This window comes from Ixodes scapularis, unplaced genomic scaffold (assembly GCF_016920785.2).
Source record: "Ixodes scapularis isolate PalLabHiFi unplaced genomic scaffold, ASM1692078v2 PGA_scaffold1__304_contigs__length_218370807, whole genome shotgun sequence".
Lineage (NCBI taxonomy): Eukaryota > Metazoa > Arthropoda > Arachnida > Ixodida > Ixodidae > Ixodes > Ixodes scapularis.
In genome coordinates this window covers 22,471,451-22,490,812 of record NW_024609846.1, presented here as the reverse complement: position 1 = coordinate 22,490,812, position 19,362 = coordinate 22,471,451, and the positions used below count along the sequence as shown (strand labels likewise).

General features: G+C 47.2%; 1 protein-coding gene across 1 annotated transcript in view; it reads right to left on the bottom strand.

Annotated features, from left to right (window-relative positions):
* Positions 1-903: 903 nt before the first annotated feature.
* The window catches only part of LOC115311625 (clustered mitochondria protein homolog), a 56,584-nt gene continuing 38,125 nt past the window's right edge, over positions 904-19,362 (bottom strand). Inside the window, exons 22-32 of the mRNA XM_029970366.4 lie at positions 18,935-19,007; positions 16,989-17,153; positions 16,235-16,292; positions 15,262-15,749; positions 14,049-14,129; positions 13,360-13,485; positions 9,914-9,999; positions 8,870-8,999; positions 7,580-7,714; positions 4,663-4,736; positions 904-3,253 (exon numbers count right to left, since the gene is read on the bottom strand). Of these exons, the coding sequence (XP_029826226.2) occupies positions 3,094-3,253; positions 4,663-4,736; positions 7,580-7,714; positions 8,870-8,999; positions 9,914-9,999; positions 13,360-13,485; positions 14,049-14,129; positions 15,262-15,749; positions 16,235-16,292; positions 16,989-17,153; positions 18,935-19,007 (1,576 nt within the window). The 3' untranslated portion in view covers positions 904-3,093. The remainder of the gene's footprint in view (positions 3,254-4,662; positions 4,737-7,579; positions 7,715-8,869; positions 9,000-9,913; positions 10,000-13,359; positions 13,486-14,048; positions 14,130-15,261; positions 15,750-16,234; positions 16,293-16,988; positions 17,154-18,934; positions 19,008-19,362) is intronic.

Below are 19,362 nucleotides of genomic sequence, written 5' to 3'. Positions count from 1 at the left end.
AGGCCAAGACAGGTATTGATGTCACTGGCTATCTCTTTATTGTTGAATCAAAGACACACTGGCTGGGTGCATTGTTCAATCCCCACCCCCGCCTGTTTGGAAATGCGCTGTCCGGTAGATCTGGAAGAGCATCGTACCCGCTTGCGGTCGTGCACTACGCAGTAGTGCACGTTAAAGATTCCAGGCTAGTGGTTGTGCTGCACTGGCTAAATTGCTCATCTACCGCTGGGAGAAAAGTCGTCCATTGAGGCACACTAAGTTCCATGCTGTATAAACGTACACATATGCCAATTTTTGTTTAAAGGGTTCAGTTGCGTTTATTTTGTACATTCCTTTGATCTCACCAGTCTAATCAGTCTATCTAAATGACAACGACCAAAAAACTTCAATGCTAAACATAACTTACACTGTTTTTAATTTGGGAGTCGCTTCACAAACAAAACTCAAACCTCAGATTAAATGGACACAGCCTTAACTCCAGAGCGCCAGGCATCAGAGCTGTAGCAGCAGAAAATCTTGAAACTCTTGCTGTCACCCGGGCCTGTACCATGAGGCAGATGAGGAGATCCCTTACGAGACTAGCACTTTATTGGAACAGACCACCTACATGGCCATCATGCCAGTGCTTGTTCACCAATCTTACATCCTGGTTGCTGTATGATGCAGCCTGGCAGACCTCATATGTGGAACATGCTTCAGGATAAAACCTCATAGTCACAAATGCTCCTTCACGATAAACCTTTGAGAATTTGACGACGAGATTGAGAATGCCCGCTTCCGGTTGTCCTGCCTGCGTTACAGCAGCTTTAAGAAAGCTGCTTACCTTGCACCCTCAGAATGAGGGCTAGAAAACATGTTGCCAATCAGAAAAACAATGAACCCGATGAATAAGACCACCACAGGTTTCGAACAGCAAGCAATGCTTGATGCAACATTTTATTATTCTCAACAGTGTCTAACATACAACTGACTCGTTTGTGTGGCAAACTGGCTAGGTTGTTCTCAAAGCAACATATGGAATGCTAGGATCTAGACAAAATACAAAAAAAAAAGAAAAAAGGTCCAGCTTTACAAATGCTTTTCAACTATATGTTGAAAAACACGGACCTGCTAGTGTGGTGCACCTACCGTGGAGACCTAGTCACGAAAACGCAAGTCAGCTTGCCTAATTCCAGGGTTTCCAGCCTTTGGGGTTCATAGCACATTCCAAGCCAATGAAGCAAAGATCAAAATGTAAAAAAATACCAGTCGTTTCAATGATTTCGAACATGTACTGCGGAACAAAATGCAATTATATTATTTCATAACCCCTTCTTTTTTTTTTCGAACAGCTGGAAACCACACTACCTACCAAAAACCTAAAAAAGAAATGATAACAGGCAAGTAAAGCCCTGCTGCAACTAAGAGAAAAAAATATATATATTTTTGTTAGCACTTTTACACCTTTCAGAAAGAGGCCCTTTCCACATGTTCATGGGAAGGGCAGCATTCTTGAACAATGATCAGTGGTCAACCACCGTCTGCCCCCTAACCTGCACTTCCTTGCATATAAAAGAATTAAGTATTCAACAATGGCAGCCAGTTGCAACACAGCTTGTACTTCCGATGCAGACGACGCCAGCCCGTCTGCTCTGGCGGGCACGTGCACACCTAAAGCCTCTAGATACGGTTTTGCTCACTGCGCTCGCCACAAACGTCGACAATCACTCGGAGCCAAATGCGAGGGACATCTGCCTCATGCAGACACCCAGAAGTATCTCTACAATCCGGCTTGCTGCCACGCCACCAGTTTTCTTCCCCAGGACTGCGCGAGGCAGATTCCCTACATGTTGACACATATTACTAGTAAAAAGAAATACGCCAAGTCCTCGACACACCAAGGCGGTCCAAGCAGACGGTAAAGATCGTCGCACAAAGAGTTCTCTCTCAAAAAAGTTACAACGGAAGACGTTGGCGACATAGAAAAGAACCTCCAGGGGAGGGCTTGCCCACAGACAGACTCAAGGCACCGTTTCGTTGTAGACTGCCCCTGCGTTTTTCTCCCGTCATCTGGATATCGTGACTAGCGCTACACTGACTACGTCATCGGAAGGGTATAGAGCTGGGGCAGGTGGTGCGGGAAATCTAGGACGCAAAAGGCTGCCGCTAGCATTGGTTGAGGGCACTATCACACTGCCGGGATAAAGCTGTACAAATCACATTAAACGCAGATAAAAAAAAATAAAGGTCACACCTACGAGATAGTTTTGGACAACCAACAAATGGTAGGCATAGACTAATTGCACATGGTTTCACCGCGCCCTTATCAAAAGCTTGCCCGTATTTCGAGCAACGGTCGACAAAGGTTTGAGGGACTTGCATTTTTAAGGCAATGCGACCCACTTTGCCGGCACCTGGTTCACCTCAATCTGCCGTAAATATACATCATAAAAAAAGAAATAACTCCATTTGCCAGCAGACAGAAATAAAAAAAGGGGAAGTTACTTTACGGAGTAAGAAAGTTGATTTTACGCAGTACGCTCACAAACCCGAAATCATCCACTTTCAAATTGTTGCGCATTACCTCGCGAGGTTTATGCGACAAACCGTCTCCAGACGTCCACAGTTGTGCACACAAACGAGACCAAGACATACCATCTGGACCGCTAATTCAAATGACTCGCCGATCGGACGTTTAGACTCTACAACAGAAGACACCATATACTCGCAGTATATAATCTCTCGACCCTATTTTTTTTTATGGTCGGGGAGGAATTTGCTGCCAGTCTTTTAGGGTGCACCGAGACACCGGACAACCGTCGCGCACCTTTCTCCGCACCGTCAGAAGTCCACGAGCCACACACGCGCACACACGCACCAGAAAAAAAAAAAGCTACAAAATAGAGGTATTTTTTCGAAGTAAGAAGCCATTTCCACAAGCGCACCTCTTGCCTGGGTGACGTTGCAAACGACAAACATTTTACGACGCTACAGCCTGTTGCGAAGGGGTTCCTCTCCGCAGCTTTGGGCTCTGTCTCTTCCGAAGCAGGTGGCCAAGATTCGCCGGGAGGTAGGCGGGGCGCGGCTACTTTTTGCGCTTGGCCGCACGAGATTTCACCGACTGGTTTCGGCAGCGACCTCGGCCGTTGTGGGCGTCTCAACAACACAGTTCGATTCTTTGCCGGCGGTGACGGCGTGCTTCTCGACTTCGCCACTGCTCGCTTGTTGCTGGCGGCGTTCAAGCTCGGCCTTGAAGTTTTCAATGTCTTGAGGGCTGTGGGGCAGATCGCGCAACATTTGGTAATGATGAGCAACGCTGATGTGCCGACAGAAACCTAACGTCGAAAAGCCGATGTTTGAGCACAGATGAGACAAACAAATGCTTGTGTCATGTTTGCAGATTAAAACATACAACATGCAAAGACAGGACTCGGAAGAAAGAGGACACACAATCGCCGAACTTACAGCTGAGGTTTAATCGTCAAGGTGCAACCTTATATTTGACAACCAACCAACCAAAAAAAAAAAAAAAAACGCACCGTATGACACAGAAGTAGATTTCAGCACCCTTGTTGTGGTCACTGTCGTCGTGCAAGAAATCGTAATTCATTACCAGACGACAAGACAGATGGGGCGCTTACACAGTCTTCCCTTTAGGTGCACAATCATCTCTGCTTCTATGATTTCTCTGGTCAGGGCATCGCCACCTCTTCCAATGACTGACCAGAGAAATCATCGAAGCGGAGATTATTGCACATCTAAAGGAAGATTGTGTAAGTGCCCCATGTGTTTTGTTACCTGGTAAAGTACTACAATATCTTGCACGACAACGGCAACTGCAATGAGGGTGTTGGAATCTACTGGGGTGTCTGAGTGTGTGCGTTTTTTTCATGGTTGGTCATCGAATAAAGCTTCAGCCTTGACGATTGAACTTCAGTTGGGAGCTCAGCGATTGTGTCTTCTGTCCTCTCTCTGTGCACCATACGCTTTAATCATTGTGCCTTACCAACACACCCAAGCTTCCATTTTGAACGTGTCTGTAGCCTTATCTTGGGTTTGCGATGTCGGAGTATGTTTTTAGGCATCGTGCTCCAAGACCGCACAATGTAAGAAACCACTGTGTCGTTTATTTATTTCGAATACCCTCAAGGCCACGGGGGCCTCCAGGGTATAACCAAACAATCGGGTTAATTGTGCCAGATGCACAATTAACCCGATTGTCTGTTCAAATGAATCTGAATGTTTGCCAAGTTGAAATTTGCAGGTGCAAGTTTTACACAGTTTAAAGTCCGGACCCAACATTATCCCATGTACGGTTTCCACCCGCGGTCCTAATGAGCAGACGAGACCAGGGCCTTCTTACAGTTCACCTGCTGCTCAAAGAAACCATATAGCTTAGGTTCCAAGAAATGGTGGTAGAGCAGGACGCTTGGAGGCGTGAACAAAAAGCAGATTCAGAGAAGCACCGCGTTTCTGCATTCTGAAGCATGCTTACACAGAGATACAAGTCGCTGAAACATCCATGCTTGGTATCCCGCGTGCCAAGCTACTCCTTTGACTGGTTGCACTGCTTGATACGAAGCATGGATGCCCTGGTGAGTGGCGGTCGTATCGCGAACCTAAGCATACTCCAGCTCCATAATGCAAGAAAACGATGCTGCATGAACCAGCCTTTACACTCACCGGATTTGCACAAAGAGGATGCCGTTGATGATGTTGAGCATCTCGAGAACATTGCTCTGAGACGGCGCTTGAATCTACCAAAAAAAAGAAGAAAAAAAAAGAAGGAGAGGTGAGCAACATACCTTAATCACCGACATAAACCATAAAGTGTACAAGCAGGTTTCTTAACGTTGACAGTAGTGTTGAAAGTAATGCTCGTCGGTGTACAACTTTTGAAAGATAACAGGACTCAAGTCCAGGAAACTGGTAATCAAAACACTTCCACTTCACGTGAAGATGGAGGACCAGCGAAGCTGTTATCTTTACGACGTCTAGAACGATGCCTAGAAAACGACGTCTAGGACGACCTCAAGGACGACTTCTTGGACGACCTCAAGGACGACACCTAGAGGACAACGTCTGGACGCCCTCGAGCACAATGCCTAGAGGACAAGATCTAGGACGACCTCAAGGACGACGTATATGACGACCTCAAGTGCAACTTCTAGGACGACACCTAGAGAAATTCAGCCTTTCCATTCCGGTGAAAACCAGGGTGGAAGGGTCGCCGCCATCTATAAGCAACAATGGCAACCAGACAACCGGCAAGCCGGTTGTCTGGTTACCACAGTCGCTCATACATGGCGGTAGCTGTCCAGACTTTTGTGTCAACGTTTATTTGGTGACGGACACGAAACTGGGGAAACTAGCCCTTAACAGCTCCTCTGTAACAATTACCACTTTGGGTTACACGCCGTTTATGTCCACAGCACAGACATCATCTTCACACTGACTCGCCTATCAGGGATGCTTTTTGCCCATGCAATCGGACTGTAAATCCTCGAAAGATGTCTTCCTTCTGTCAACGCCAATTTTACCCCAATTCATGTCTCCCCATCTCCAAACTTCTTCAGCCACCTTCCTATTCTGCTAACATCAATATTCTTTCGATTCTGCAAGGTATACACACAGCATGTCAAAACAAAAACTCGCAAAAAAAAAAAATTGAGAACGAAAAATAAAGACTTGTTCACACACTTGCAACTTCTTAGGACCAAGTGCCTCGACACCTCTAAAATCTTATACAACAAGAGAGCGCACTGGCTCCACCTAGCGGGTAGCAGTGGAATACTTGGCAGTCCCACATATTTTCTACTTCTTTCGCGCGTCACGCTTTTTTCTTGGCTAAAACTTTCTCGTCAACGTTATAAACGACTGTTCCAAATGGAAGCTTGGGCGTGTTGGTAAGGCATTATGATTAAAACGTACGGCGCTAACGGACGCCAATGACACACCACCAGATCCCAGCACCATCATCGCGAATGCTGTCGTCGTGCGAGGAAATCTAACCCTTTACTAGATAGCGAAACAGACGGGGCGCTTAGACAATCTTCTTTTAGGCGGGCAATCATCTCCGCTTCTATGATTTTTCTGGTTGGGGCATTGCCACTTCTAATGACTGGGCATTTTTTAAAATATGCATCACACTCACAGTCACAACAATGAATGCAGAAGTGTCCCGATACCACCCTGTTTACATCTAAAGCCACTTTTATCCTACCAATCTGCCCATTCCAAATTGGTAAAAAGGGCATCGTGAATCTGTGCTTCACAAATGCTTCGAAGAAGTCCCGTTACCATCGAGCACAGGTTAGCTTTGACGCTCAAGTTTCCCGCCGTCGGATAGCGAAGTATCCAGAGCACCTACTCATGTCAGTTGCAGGCACTTTATTGAAGAAATTTAAAATAGAAGGTGGTGTAGACGTGGTAGATGCCCCCAAAGAAAAAAAGAAACAAAGTTGTTGTGGTTCCGTATTCGCATAATTTCCCATGGTTGTAAGAGAATAGGAAAGAGAGTGGACATCACCGTTGTCTTTTCTGCCCCTAACAAGAAACCTAACCTCTGCAGAAATGTCAATCTTACGGCTGGGGGGGTCTCCTCTAGGCTGTACTGAGCAGCATCAAAATTGGTTTGTTGAATGCACAAAAAAAATTGTTTATTCCATTCCGCTTTCCTGTGGTAAGCAGTACCTAGGGCAGACTGGAAGATGCTGGAACGATAGGTTGAGAGAACATTATTACAATGTGAACAGGGTGGTATCAGGACACTTGGGCATTCATTGTTGTGACTGTGGGTGTGACGCAGATTTAAAAAAAATGCTCAATCATTGGAAGAAGCAACAATGCCCTGACCAGAGAAATCATTGAAGCGGAGATGATTGCGCGCCTAAAGGAAGACTAAGCGTCCAGTCTGTTCCGCTATCTGGTAGAGTTCGATTTCCTTGCGCGACGACAGCATTCGCGATGATGGTGCTGGGATCTAGTGGTGTGTCACTCGGTACGTGTGTGCCTTTTTCTTGCTTGGTTGTCGTATATAGGGTTGTCTTGACGATTAAACTTCAGTTGTAAGTTCAGTGATGTGTGTCTTCTCTTTTCTGCCCCATCTGTTTGCGCTGTACGTTCAATCAATATAAAAGACCATTTCTCATAGGGCAACATACATTTGACCTCGCAAATACCACCAAACCTTTGCGCTGGTAAAGTGCAGTTTCAGGGTTACCGCATAGTAGATGACGCCAACGTTCCAGTGTGCTCTCTCGTCGTTGAGTGTGCTTCTTACTGAGGATTGGTGCATTGCAGAGAAGAAACATCCGCAGAACTCACATCCGCGGGTGCTGCTTCTCCGATCACCTCGACGTGAACGTCAAATAGCATATTATTCGAATCTACTATTCGAAAACTTGAATATTCGTACAATCCTGCAATGTACACTTCCTATGACCTGTTCGATTAATTCAGTTTCCAACGAAGAGTGCATTTCTGAATATTCAGTTGTTTCCCCTGGCACTTGGAGCATACTACCGATGACAAGCAAGGTTTTGTAAGGCGGGGCACGCGAGGCTACAGAGCGCTTCCTGGGGAAGAGGCCACCACGCACCTGGATGGGTGGCAGTGCGGCGGAGGTGTTCTTCTTGTAGATGTCGTTGATCTTCTTTTGCAGCACCACGGCCTGTTGCGTCAGGTGGCGCAGGCACTCCGAGCTCTCTCGCGTCTTGTCGTGCTCCTCGCCAAGCTGCAAGGGACGGGTCGCCATGAGCGACGCACCCATGCATTCGCCCAGCCATTCAAAAGTCCGGATCATACTTCCGTCGCCAGTCATGTACGACCTTCTTTGGTTTCGGCCGAAACCCAGCTTTACCCAATACTTGCGTCTTTGACATTTAAATCTCGGACCTATCAAAACAGAGTTGTAACCGTCCTCCCCCAGAAAATCGCTTTTAAAGACAACCTTTTAGATAATTATAAAAGCTATTCAAGATACAAATATTCTTATATCGCGGAACTACCTCACAACATTGAAAAACAGGATGAACTAGAAAGATACAGAAAAAATGGGAGTCGCAAAATCTTAGTTGAACAACTAGAGCAAATCACCTTATTAGGAAAATGTCGATTAAATAACTCTCGATCCAATTCAGTACTATTTTTCGTTTTATGAATACACAACCTAAAAACTCCCAAATCGTGGAATTGGTGGATGCACCACTCAGTTTTTCCAAAATTTTAGTTGCCAAATAAAATCAGGTTTAATCTGCCCAATGTTCCAAAACATAAAATGCACGCGCACACAAAAAATCCTATACTCGTTTTCACCTCAAGAACCATATAAAAAAAAAGTTTGGCTCCTCGCTGAGCATTGCTAATTTCCCCCTTTATGTAGAAAACTTAGATATGTGTAGGTGCCTTTTAGATTAGGCATATGTTATCTTATCAAGACATACATGTTTGGAACCCCAAAAGCATTGCTGGTTCCTCCGACAACCAAACCTTGTAAGAACCACTTCATGCGGCACATGAACAATGTGCAAAACTTCAAACCCAGGCTCAAAAAAAAAAAAAACAATTTTTTCCCCCATATTATTTAGCATTTACCCAACATCTGCTTGGTCGGTTTCACCATTTAGTTTGCTCTACAGTGCTATGTGTTGTCAGGTTTCGCATCCATGTTCCTCGAAACTGAAGGCATCTCCAGCAAACGATGCGTTGTGCAGCATTTCTTCGTTGTTGGAATATGCTTGCGATATTTCGTGCAAGCCCGTTGAGCGCTGCCATGTCGCGCTAGGCGCCGCAAAGCAGTGCTCCGAGTGTAGAGCCTCTTTGCTGTAGTGCTTCCCTTTCCCAACACAGTTCCTGGTCACAGGATAGGTTTGCTCCAGCCAGGGCCTACCTGTGTCTTGTAGATGGTGTAGGTCTCCTTCTCGTTGTGCAGGGCACCGCGGAAGTCTCCCAGGCACGACTGCGCCCGGGCCACCAGGTGGTAGCTCACCGCCACCTTCAGGCTGCGGCTGCCATAGAACCTGCCACGACACATCCGGAAAATCAAGGAATCGCTCCGATTATCCAGAAAAATGTCTAGTTTTATATAGCTTTTCGGGTTTTATACAAAGAATATACCATCCAGGCAAAAATCAGTCCACTTCCAGCTGGATTGTGGAACTAGAAATGAGGCAGTCTAGCTCGATTCCAGCTGAACCCAGCTGGAATCCACCTGGAGGTGGACCGATTTGCGCCTGGGAACAAAAAACGAGTCGTGGGTAAGACCAACCTCCAGTATGTTCAATTACAGTCTAAGCTCGTTATAACAGACCTTGATTTTGACCAAGATTTCGGTCTGTTGTAAAAGGAGGATGTTGTATGCAGATATGAAGTTGAGTCAATAGTATGTAGAGGAAAAGCAGCCGAACTTCACAGATTGGTATCTTATATCCAAATGTCTGTTGTAACCAGGTCTGTTGTAATGAGCTTAGATTGTACTGCCTAGATGCATGTTTTTGTTGTCTTAAAAACAGCAGGAACAAAGGGTTAGGTTAGTAGGTCACACAAGGAACCTTTTGTTCCAGCTTCCCAATCGGCTTTATGTTCATCCAGCGACTAGAAAGCACACATGGAACACGAGAAATTGCCAATGGGCTGGAGCGTGAAAACACTTGAACAGCGAATAAAATCAGAGCTGTCAAAATGTTGACACAAATGAAGCACAAATGCTCCAGATATTTCGGATTTTGAACAGAGCAGCACTTAATATGAATAACCTGAACACATGTGAATAAGATAGCCAGATGTAGACAAAGAAGCCTAAATATTTAGTATACTATTCAGGTTTATCGACTGGAAACCGAACCAATCACTAAACGCATTCAAATGATATTCAAAATTTCAAATACCATTTCGAAAACCAGATCTCCCGACCTACTGAGCAAGACGGACTCACTTTATGTTGAGCTGAAGGGCGTTCTCGAGGAACCGAAGGGACAGGTCATACTCTCCAACGGCGTGAAGTATGAGACCTATGTTGCTCTGCAAAAAATTCAAGGTCACACAGAGGTCAAATTGAGGTCCCTTCAAGGTCACACACACACATCAATGAAAGAAGAGCATGGCCCAAAGGTTTCTCTGAAAAACTTTGTAAGGTACTGAAAAAGATAAACCTGCAATCATACCTTGGCAAACCTCACTCATGAGGGCCCTCACTCACCCTCATCTTCACAGGTGAGGTGAGGAAGAGTGAGTTTCTGAACCAGGAAAATTCATGAGTGTGAGGGTGAGTGAGGGCCGTGAGGGCGGTGAGGGCCGTGAGGGCTGTGAGGGCTGTGAGGGCGGTGAGGGCCATGAGGGCGGTGAGGGCGGTGAGAGCCGTGAGGGCGGTGAGGGCGGTGAGGGCGGTGAGTGGCGTGAGGGCCATGAGTGCGTGAGTGGTGTGAGGGCGGTGAGTGCGTGAGGGGTGTGAGGGCCATGAGTGCGCGAGGGCAGTGAGTGGCATAAGAGGCGTGAGGGCCGTGAGGGCAGTGAGTGCGTGAGGCCCCCTTCAGATCGAGCATCTTTCTCAGCAATTTTGGTGTTAATGGCGGGTTGTTTTCTAGCTTTCCCTAGATCGACACGAATTGCTGAGATCGGGTCCGGCTCGAAATAAGCAAGCAACTCGGAGCAATTCAAATACGTTTGAAGCGGCTGCATCCAATCAGGGACGCAAAATTTTCACGTGATACATCTTGCCGGTGATGATGACACCGAAAGACTTGATTCTGGTTTGAAATCGCAGTGATGGAAGTGCAATTTGACCTTTTGGAGCAGGCCTTGTAGCAGGCAAAATGTTCTTTTGGAGCAGTTAGTGGCCATTTTGGAGCAGGGTCCGGCATATGTTGGCACATTACTTGAAAATGAAATAATGCTGCATTGCTATAGAAAGCCCATCTCTATTATTGGAACACAGCGCCTGTCGCCTTTTTAAGACTATAAAATTCAACAAAGTAAACGCAAAAAAAAAAAAAAATTTTATATAAAGTTTATCTGCTCGTCAGATAAAAAAATACAATTAAATATGTCACACTGAGTTCTGATGGTACAGGATACTAAGTTTTATCAGCATGCACTTCTTTTAAGGTATCTGCAGCAGCATCTAACGACCCTCACTGTTGCGGAATGTTTTAGTTCAGATTAGAGTTGTCTTTCGGGCAGCAGCTTCAAAGATTGCGGTATCTGATATTCGCTTCAAAAATTCCAATTCATTTTCGATGTGCTGGCGAAGTCACGATCGGATCACGGCGAGTTAACCCGTTGAGTGCGCTCCTTGGCATGCACCAACGCGCTGCAGAGAAGCGACACCCGCAAAGCAGACACCGCAGACGCGCGAGTCGCGCAGTGTTTTGTGCTCCGAAAAGGACGGTGAGGCTTTACCAGCACTACATCCAGAGTTTGGTGCAACTCATCTATACTTTGTTTCAGCTTCGGTGCGAGCGCAGCCGAAGCTACAAGCGCGCGCATGGAGCCCGTAACGGTGCCGACACTGCACGAGCCCACGCGCGAGTCAGGAATGCACAGAGCATTGGGCTCGCGCTAGCTTTGACTTCGCTGGTAGCTAGCGCACGGGAACAGGGCGGGCCAACATTAAAAACATCCACAAGCTCGACCATTTTTTTTTTAAATAGGCTGTTTAGTGGGATGGTTCTCCGCTTAGTCTCTGCGGCTTTGGTCTCAGATGTTGCTAACGTTGCTCCTTTCAATGATGATGATGATGATGATAATGCGCCCTCGCAGTTTCGGTTTGCGTAACAGTTGCGGCGCGGAGAATACCGCGGTACCACCACGCGCTCTGATAAGACTTCAATTTTTATTTTTTATTGCTACATCTCATCTCGGCGCAGGCATAGCGCAATTCTTCGGTAAAATGACGATTTGGCGCTACATGTAGCAGGATTGCGTCCTTGGCGCAATTTGGCGCAGTTGGCGCAGCACTTCCATCACTGAAATCGATCGTTTTTTGGAAATAAACTGTTTCAGAAAGGTGCATTAGTATTCTTAACGAGGTTTAAATGCATCAAAACACGTTTATAATGCGTAATTCTGTCTAAATAGGGAAAGAAAAATAAAATTTTCATGATGACGATGGCAAATTGCAGCAATTGGTTGCTGCGTGTGATCGCGGGCGGCCCGTGTTGCTGGTGTTGCGACGTAAAGTTTCTGGGCGAAATTGCCCCATCTGAAGCTGGCCTGAGTGGCGTGAGGGCCATGAGTGCGTGAGGAGCGTGAGGGGTGTGAGGGCCGCAAGGGCGGTGAGGGGCGTGAGGGCGGTGAGTGGCGTGAGAGCGGCGAGTGGCGTGAGGGCCGTGAGTGGCGTGAGGGCCGTGAGTGGCGTGAGGGCCGTGAGGGCCGTGAGGGCGGTGAGTGGCGTGAGGGCGGTGAGTGGCGTGAGGGCTATGAGTGCGTGAGGGCCGTGAGGGCGGTGAGGGCGGTGAGGACCGTGAGGGCGGTGAGGGCGGTGAGGGCCGTGAGGGCGGTGAGTGGCGTGAGGGCCGTGAGGGCCGTGAGGGGCGTGAGGGCCGTGAGGGCGGTGAGTGCGTGAGGGCCGTGAGGTTCAGTGAGGGTGAGTGAAGGGCTGAAGGTGAGTGTGACTGTGAGGGTGAGGGAGGGGCTGAAGGTGAGTGTGGCTGTGAGGGTGAGGGTGAGTGAGGGGCTTAGGTGAGTGTGGCTGTGAGGGTGAGGGAGGGCGACCTAAAATGCCGACCTCTGCCTGCAATGAGGTATAGACTAAAAAATACCCTTGTCATCAGAAAGATACAAAGTGAGCTGTGTAATGTGTTGTGCACGAGCGCAGAGTGCGTGAGGGAGTCTCCACACGCCCCTCCATAAGCCCAAAACATCGTCGCTTCTACGCACAAGCCTTTTCGAGCAGGACCATGCCCGTGTCATTGTCATGTCTTGGTTCAGTAAAGCTAGTAGCACTTCGCGTGAAGCCTATCACTGTGTTCTGTCGACCTGTACCTAACAGCGGCGAACGATCCTGTATCGCGGTAGCAAACATTGATTTCTCTCTTCGGCAACGGTGCCACGGCGCGATGCTGTTGTTTCGCGGCACTTTCGGGCGTGTAGCGAAAAGGTTTGGTCCATCCTCGCCGGCGTCGGCTCGTCGTCTCTCTCGTGTGGATACGCTTGGGAGACGGACGAACCGCGGACACGTCGTCACTTGATTGACCCGTCCGCGGATCAGTTCGTCGTGTGAATCGGATTGAGGGTAACTTTCAGATGCAATTCTTAGGCTTAACTGCAAAGACATTGATTTCGTGGGCGAGTCTCAAGTTGTTTAGTTTGTTGCAGAAAACAAAATCTGCTTGTCTGGTGGAGAGGAGAGCAATAGAACCACAAAGACAAAACTACACTCACATCCAGGACGGGCATCTCTGGGTGCAGCTCCCCGCAGACGAGGAGCATGAGGTAGCGTGCCCGGTACAACAGCTTGAGCGTCGTGGTCACTTGCGAGTTGGCAAAGCAGTACAGGGCCAAGTGGGTCTGCAAGACGCACACAACGCAAACAGTATCGACCCCTTTGTCCTCGCAATGACTTTAGACGTTCCATTGACAGGCATGTCTGTCGAGCAAGACCCAAGACCTATAGTTGAACACTGGGAACGTTCATGCAACGATACACTGGCACGCCCACGATGACAGATTCAGCATGTTTTTACAATGCTACCAAGTTCAAAGAAGCCAACAAAAATGCTCAATATATGAAGAAATTATGTGAAATCAGCTCACACAGCATTCAAAAGCACCAAAAACCTATACAGTATCGTGAACTGAAGCTCCTTGAAAAGAGCTAGAGCACATGCATTTTACCAAGGCCCGCCCTAGTTCTAGGTTGAGACAATAACTAACCAGGTGGCTTACCACCTCGATTTTTTGGGTAAATGGTAGATCTCTCGATTAATACCAAAAATCTTTTCATTCCTTGCTATCATCAGTACTAGTTAGTAATTGCTTGCAGTACAGGTAATTAGCAGGGTCCAAATTTTTCAGCCTTGTTCTGATATTTGATTGGACACTGGCCTCTTCGAATAGCGAGCAAAACTCACATATTCGGTGATAGTGTAAGGATGGTCGATGCCATTCACCCGTTCGCTCATGAGCACTGCTTTCTGCTGGTAAGCCATTGCCTGCAAAAAATGTAAGAGTGTTTGATACTGCCATCAGTAACAAGACAGAGAATAGCAAAAAGGATAAAGCGCAAAGTCAAGGCACACTCTCTGCATTTAATCAGATGAGCCAGCGAAGGAGCAAGCACGGAAAGATGGCGAAAGCCGCGACATTGTGCTTTTGGCGCCGCTTGACTGGCCTTTTGGCTCTTAACGTCGGCTTCGCTTCGACTTGAAGCCCCTTCAAATGGGGGCATTTGCTTAAATTATCTTAAATTACGTTAAGTCACTGGGACATCCGTGTTTTGTATGTTCCGTGCAAAACTACTATTTGAACTGGTTGCCATGTTTCATACAAAAAAGCACAGTTGTCCTGGTGACTTGCGGCATGACCAGACGTAAGCTTCCATAACAAAATGCAGTGTAAACATACGGTACTGTGCAAATGAACCTTTAAGGCCAGACGTAGTACAGCAGAGAAAACAAAAGCCAACCTCCACATAGCCACCCATGATGCTTCCTACGAAGCACAGACGTCTTGGCGACTAGCGGCATAAGCAGACGCAAGCCCCCGTAACACAAAGTAATGTAAGCATACAGTACTGTGCAAACATAGCCTTTAAGGCGAGGCATGGCACAGCAGAGAAAGTGAAAGCCCACATCCACGTAGCCTCCCATGAAGCTTCATACGAAGCGAAGATGTCTCGGTGACTTGCGGCATAGCAAACGCAAAACCTCATAACACAAAGCAATGCAAGCATATGGTACTGTGTAAACGGGCCTTTAAGACAAGAGATAGTACAGCAGAGAAAGCAAAAACCCACCTTCACATAGCCTCCCATGACGCTTCATACAAAGCACAGATGCCTTGGTGACTCGCGGCATAAGCAAACGGAAGCCCCCGTAATGTAAAGCAACGTAAGCATACAGTACTGTGTAAAGGGTCCTTTAAGGCAAAACATAGCACAGCAGGGAAAGCGAAAGCCCACCTCCACATAGACTTGCATGACTCTTCATGTGAAGCACAAATGTCTTCATGACTCGCGGCATAGCAAACGCAAGCCCCCTTAATGCAAAGCAACCAAAGCATATGGTACTGTGTAAACGGGCCTCTAAGGCAAGACATAGTACAGCAGAGAAAGCGAGAGCCCACCTCCACGTAGTCCCCCATGACGTAGTTGAGCCTGGCGAGCAGGCGCAGGCACTGGGCGATCTCCGGGTGCATGGCCCCGTACACATTGTTCATGAGGTTGAGGGCCTCGCTGATGAGCTCGTAGCCCTCCCTGAGCAAGCCCTGCTGGATCTTGCCCTGGCCCGTCAGGTAGAAGCTGTAGGCATCCGTGGCCCGGGGATGCACGTGCTTGGCCACAGGGAACACATTCACCACGTCCTCCTCGGTGAAGGGCGCCCTTGTGCGCTGCTCCAGGGCATACTCCCGATGCAGCAGCTGCAGGCCGCACTTGAGGCAGAGCGAGCGCAGCAGCACACACTTGTGCACCCCAAGCGACTCCAAAAGGTCCTCGAGGCACCCCGACAACACATGGGTGCCCGCGGGGAACTCCCAGCCGTAGTAGGAGTGCAGCTCCCCGCGCAGCTGCTCCCACAGCGACCGGGGGCTCAGCGTCGTCCACTCCGTGTTGTCTGCAACACGACCCAAGTGCAGGAATAAGAAGTTAAGCGTGTCTCGACTCAATCTGATCGACCCGGTGACACACAGAATGTGCCGAGAATGAGCTGGACACATGCCGTGCGCGACGTCACGTGATGTTATGAGGTCACGTGACATCAGGCTGCCACGTGACGTCCTAACTTCGAAGTCATTTAAGCAAGATATTTATGAGGCTATATTGCTTGTATGACCTTGGCAAATGTAACGCTCGAGTGTAACGTTTTGCTTTTTTCTTAAAACCGAGCCCTATGACACAATCTCTGTTAAAAATATAAATGTCAAAGATTAGAATGAATTTCTAGAGTCAATGTTTTTTTCCCCGATTCATCACAATGTTCTGCATACGCGTATTACGTCGCCATGACTCAGTCACGTGCTGGTGCTACGATCATCTAAACTGTTCATTGTCGAACAAAACAGGGTACTGCCGAGACCTACTGGGCAGAGCTGCACTCACCTAGCATCGAGAGGTTATGCCTGCCCTTCCTCTTGCCCTTCTTGCGGTTGCTCTTGAGCTGCGAACGTCAGGAGCACACAGTCAACACCCGTGCTTGTCACCAGGGTAAGACGATATCTCTGTCCACTTCCCAAATTAAAGGGACCACGAAACAAGTTATTTTAAATTTGGCTGGCTAGAGCTCAAAGTAAATGCTTCGCCTTCAAAATGCGCGAAACAAGAATCTGCCTTTGTTTACAGACGCTGGGTTTTGTGAAGAGTGCAGACTGATAATCTGCTTAATCGCGTATGTCAAAGGTTTAGCAGGGACAGGTCAAAAGTTTCGTTATTAAAAAAAAACAAAAAAAAACGAGAAACAAAAATCAGTTTGCACGGAAAATTATCGAGGCACTAGCCATAAAAAAAAAGCTATATATGCATCAACACCGCTTCTGTCGCGCTCCACAAAAAAAACAAAGTATCTGTGGCGATTTAAGAGATGAGTGGGTGGCGATCAGTCATAATTTTACGCATGTACTATTGTCGAACTTCCTTTACGATAAATTTTATTGTAGTACCACAGTTGCTCGTCAGTGGTGTCCTGGTTCATTTTTTACATTAGTGCTTCGTCTAAATTGTTCAGCTGTCCACACTAAGAACCCGGTGCAGCCAATAGCCACAGCGGAACACAATCCATCATCCGATTCTTATCTGCCGTCCATTTCACAGTCCATTCCACTCAAACAAAGGCGAAGGGAAGACTAAGCGTGCGTACCTCGTCCGAGGACACCGGTGCCTGAACGTTGGCCGAAGGTGCAGCCAGGAAGCAGTTGAGGAAGTGGCTGATGGCGGTGGCCATATTGGACGCATCCACCCCCTGGAGGTAGGTCGTGAGCAGGTGCTTGGCTGCCCGCGTGATCAGTTCTGCCACCGCCACGCCCTGCGCAACGAGCAGAGGGTATCTTAAGTCTTTGAACACGACAAAGGCTCGTAAATGGGAGGAAGGGGGTCTGCCTTCTTTACTGGGCATCTTCTTGGAAGGTAACATGAAACGAACCTGATGCAAAAGGATCTTTAAATCTCCTCATTTTAGGATATTAAAAAAAATGTTGGCTCTCCTAGTGGACATCAAAGAAGAACATATATGGTGTTCTGACCCCAGAACCACTAGGACCTCACTTGACTATAGATCGGCACATTCAAAACTCGTCAAAAACGGTATTGCCCTTTCATGCTTGCGGTCAGCGCTAACAAATCCTGCATCCACGAAATGAAAGTACGCTCCTCCGTTCGATTAGCCAGGCTCGGAGACTAACTTTCCCGACACAGTTATCACATCGGCATGTGACATATTAATCCGTAACTGGCAGTTGTAAATTTCTGTGTCCATATGTGTTCAGCGGGCACCACCCAATAATCCGTAACATCAAAGAGGATCCCAAAAAACAATGCAAAGGTAAAGATAAGAAAGACAAAAAAAGAATGTAACAGACATACCATATATTCACCGCCTTTCTCGTGGAATAAAGGGAGTCGCCTCAAAATATGGCGTGAACGCTGTTTTCTGAGCCCGCAACAAACCAAGCAGGATTGTCACCGCGGTAAAAAAAATAAAGTGCAAAAAGCAGTCAAAGAGACAATAATGGATGCCACGTTAAGCATGGCATGACGTTTGCGTCTTGCCAGAAAGGGGTTTAACCTACGAAATCCCATTCCCCTGCGGACACTTGCATATCGGACAGACGGGAAGGTGCTTAAACATCTGACTTCGCGAACAACACAGTTCGTAAAAAGGTGGGGCGTACTCCCATTTAGCAATGCACTGCCGCGACTGCGAACTATGGTTCAGAGACATAAATGTTTTGTATAAACACCAAGCTCAGTTGTCTAGGGGGACAGTGGAAGCCCACCATATAGCAAAAAAGAAAACTGCGTGCGTGAGCCAGAAATCTGTGAATGTGAGGAACAGTGAGATAACTTTCTAGACTTGGGATAACTTCTCATTGGAAAAAACAAGAAAGAAGCGACAACACAGTAAAAGAAAAAGAAGACCCTATATGAACAAGATTGCGTTTCTCAAAATAAGAAGTTGATGGTCAGTGACTCATCCTGTGTTCTCTCTCCTTTGTCCTCATATTTTTGCGCCGTTTTTCATCATAAATACATACCAACTATCCCAACTGTCCATTCTAACATTCTTAGTATACTCAGTCTCTATCAGCTCGGAAACAGATTTTCCAGTTGCCGGTCCCTGAACACTGAACCGTGGCCGAATGTTTCGACGCCTCTTGCATGCCGCAAGACCTATGTCGGTCACTGATGTGGAGCGAGAAATATTACAATCCTGAAGAAAACGGGAATAGTTACAAGAACCCGGCTACGGAATAGAGCTTTTTCGAAAGTGTGCGTCGTCCAATAGCAGTTGTGTCGATTCCCTGAGGCCGTCATACGTTGGGCATGAACTTTGAGCAGGCAATGGACGTAAGTGCTGCATCAGCATTTAAGCACATGCTCAAGTTCAAATGTATAAGATCGGTTAGGGCAGTAAGCCATGCCCAAAGTGTACGGTGGCCACCAGAGTTTCTCGATGAACTTTAGAAAAGGGTCTATTGCCAGCATGCTTGAGCAGTTCATCCCATACAGTAATGTTACGGACCAACATTTACGCACTGCACATAGGCAGAGCTTGTAGATCTACTGTCCTGCGCCGATAACACTCACATGCAGGTATTTGAGCTGTTCAATGGGTGCCACCATGTCAGCAAATCTGCCTAGGTACCTCATGTTGATGCCCCTGCAAAAAAATATGGCCACAAACCATCAGCAAATGCAAATATACTCCAAGAGCCAGTATATCTACATTTATTTGAGTACTTTTCGGAAGTATCATTCTTGGCACGGTGAGGGAGCATGTTAACCAGTCCACAAAGATAGCCCGACTCGAGTACAAGGACATTTTGAATTAGTGAACTGGTTCGTGCACCCCTAAACACCAGGTCAATGTATCCACCCACATAGGTGGCAAAACGTCTATGTTGTTGCAGTAATCCCTCGTCAACGAAGCGGCAAAAGAATTCGGTATAAGTGGTAGGTAATTCAATAAAAGCGATAGAGCAAAAAAAACAAAAAAACTAGCGCCAGCAGCCTTA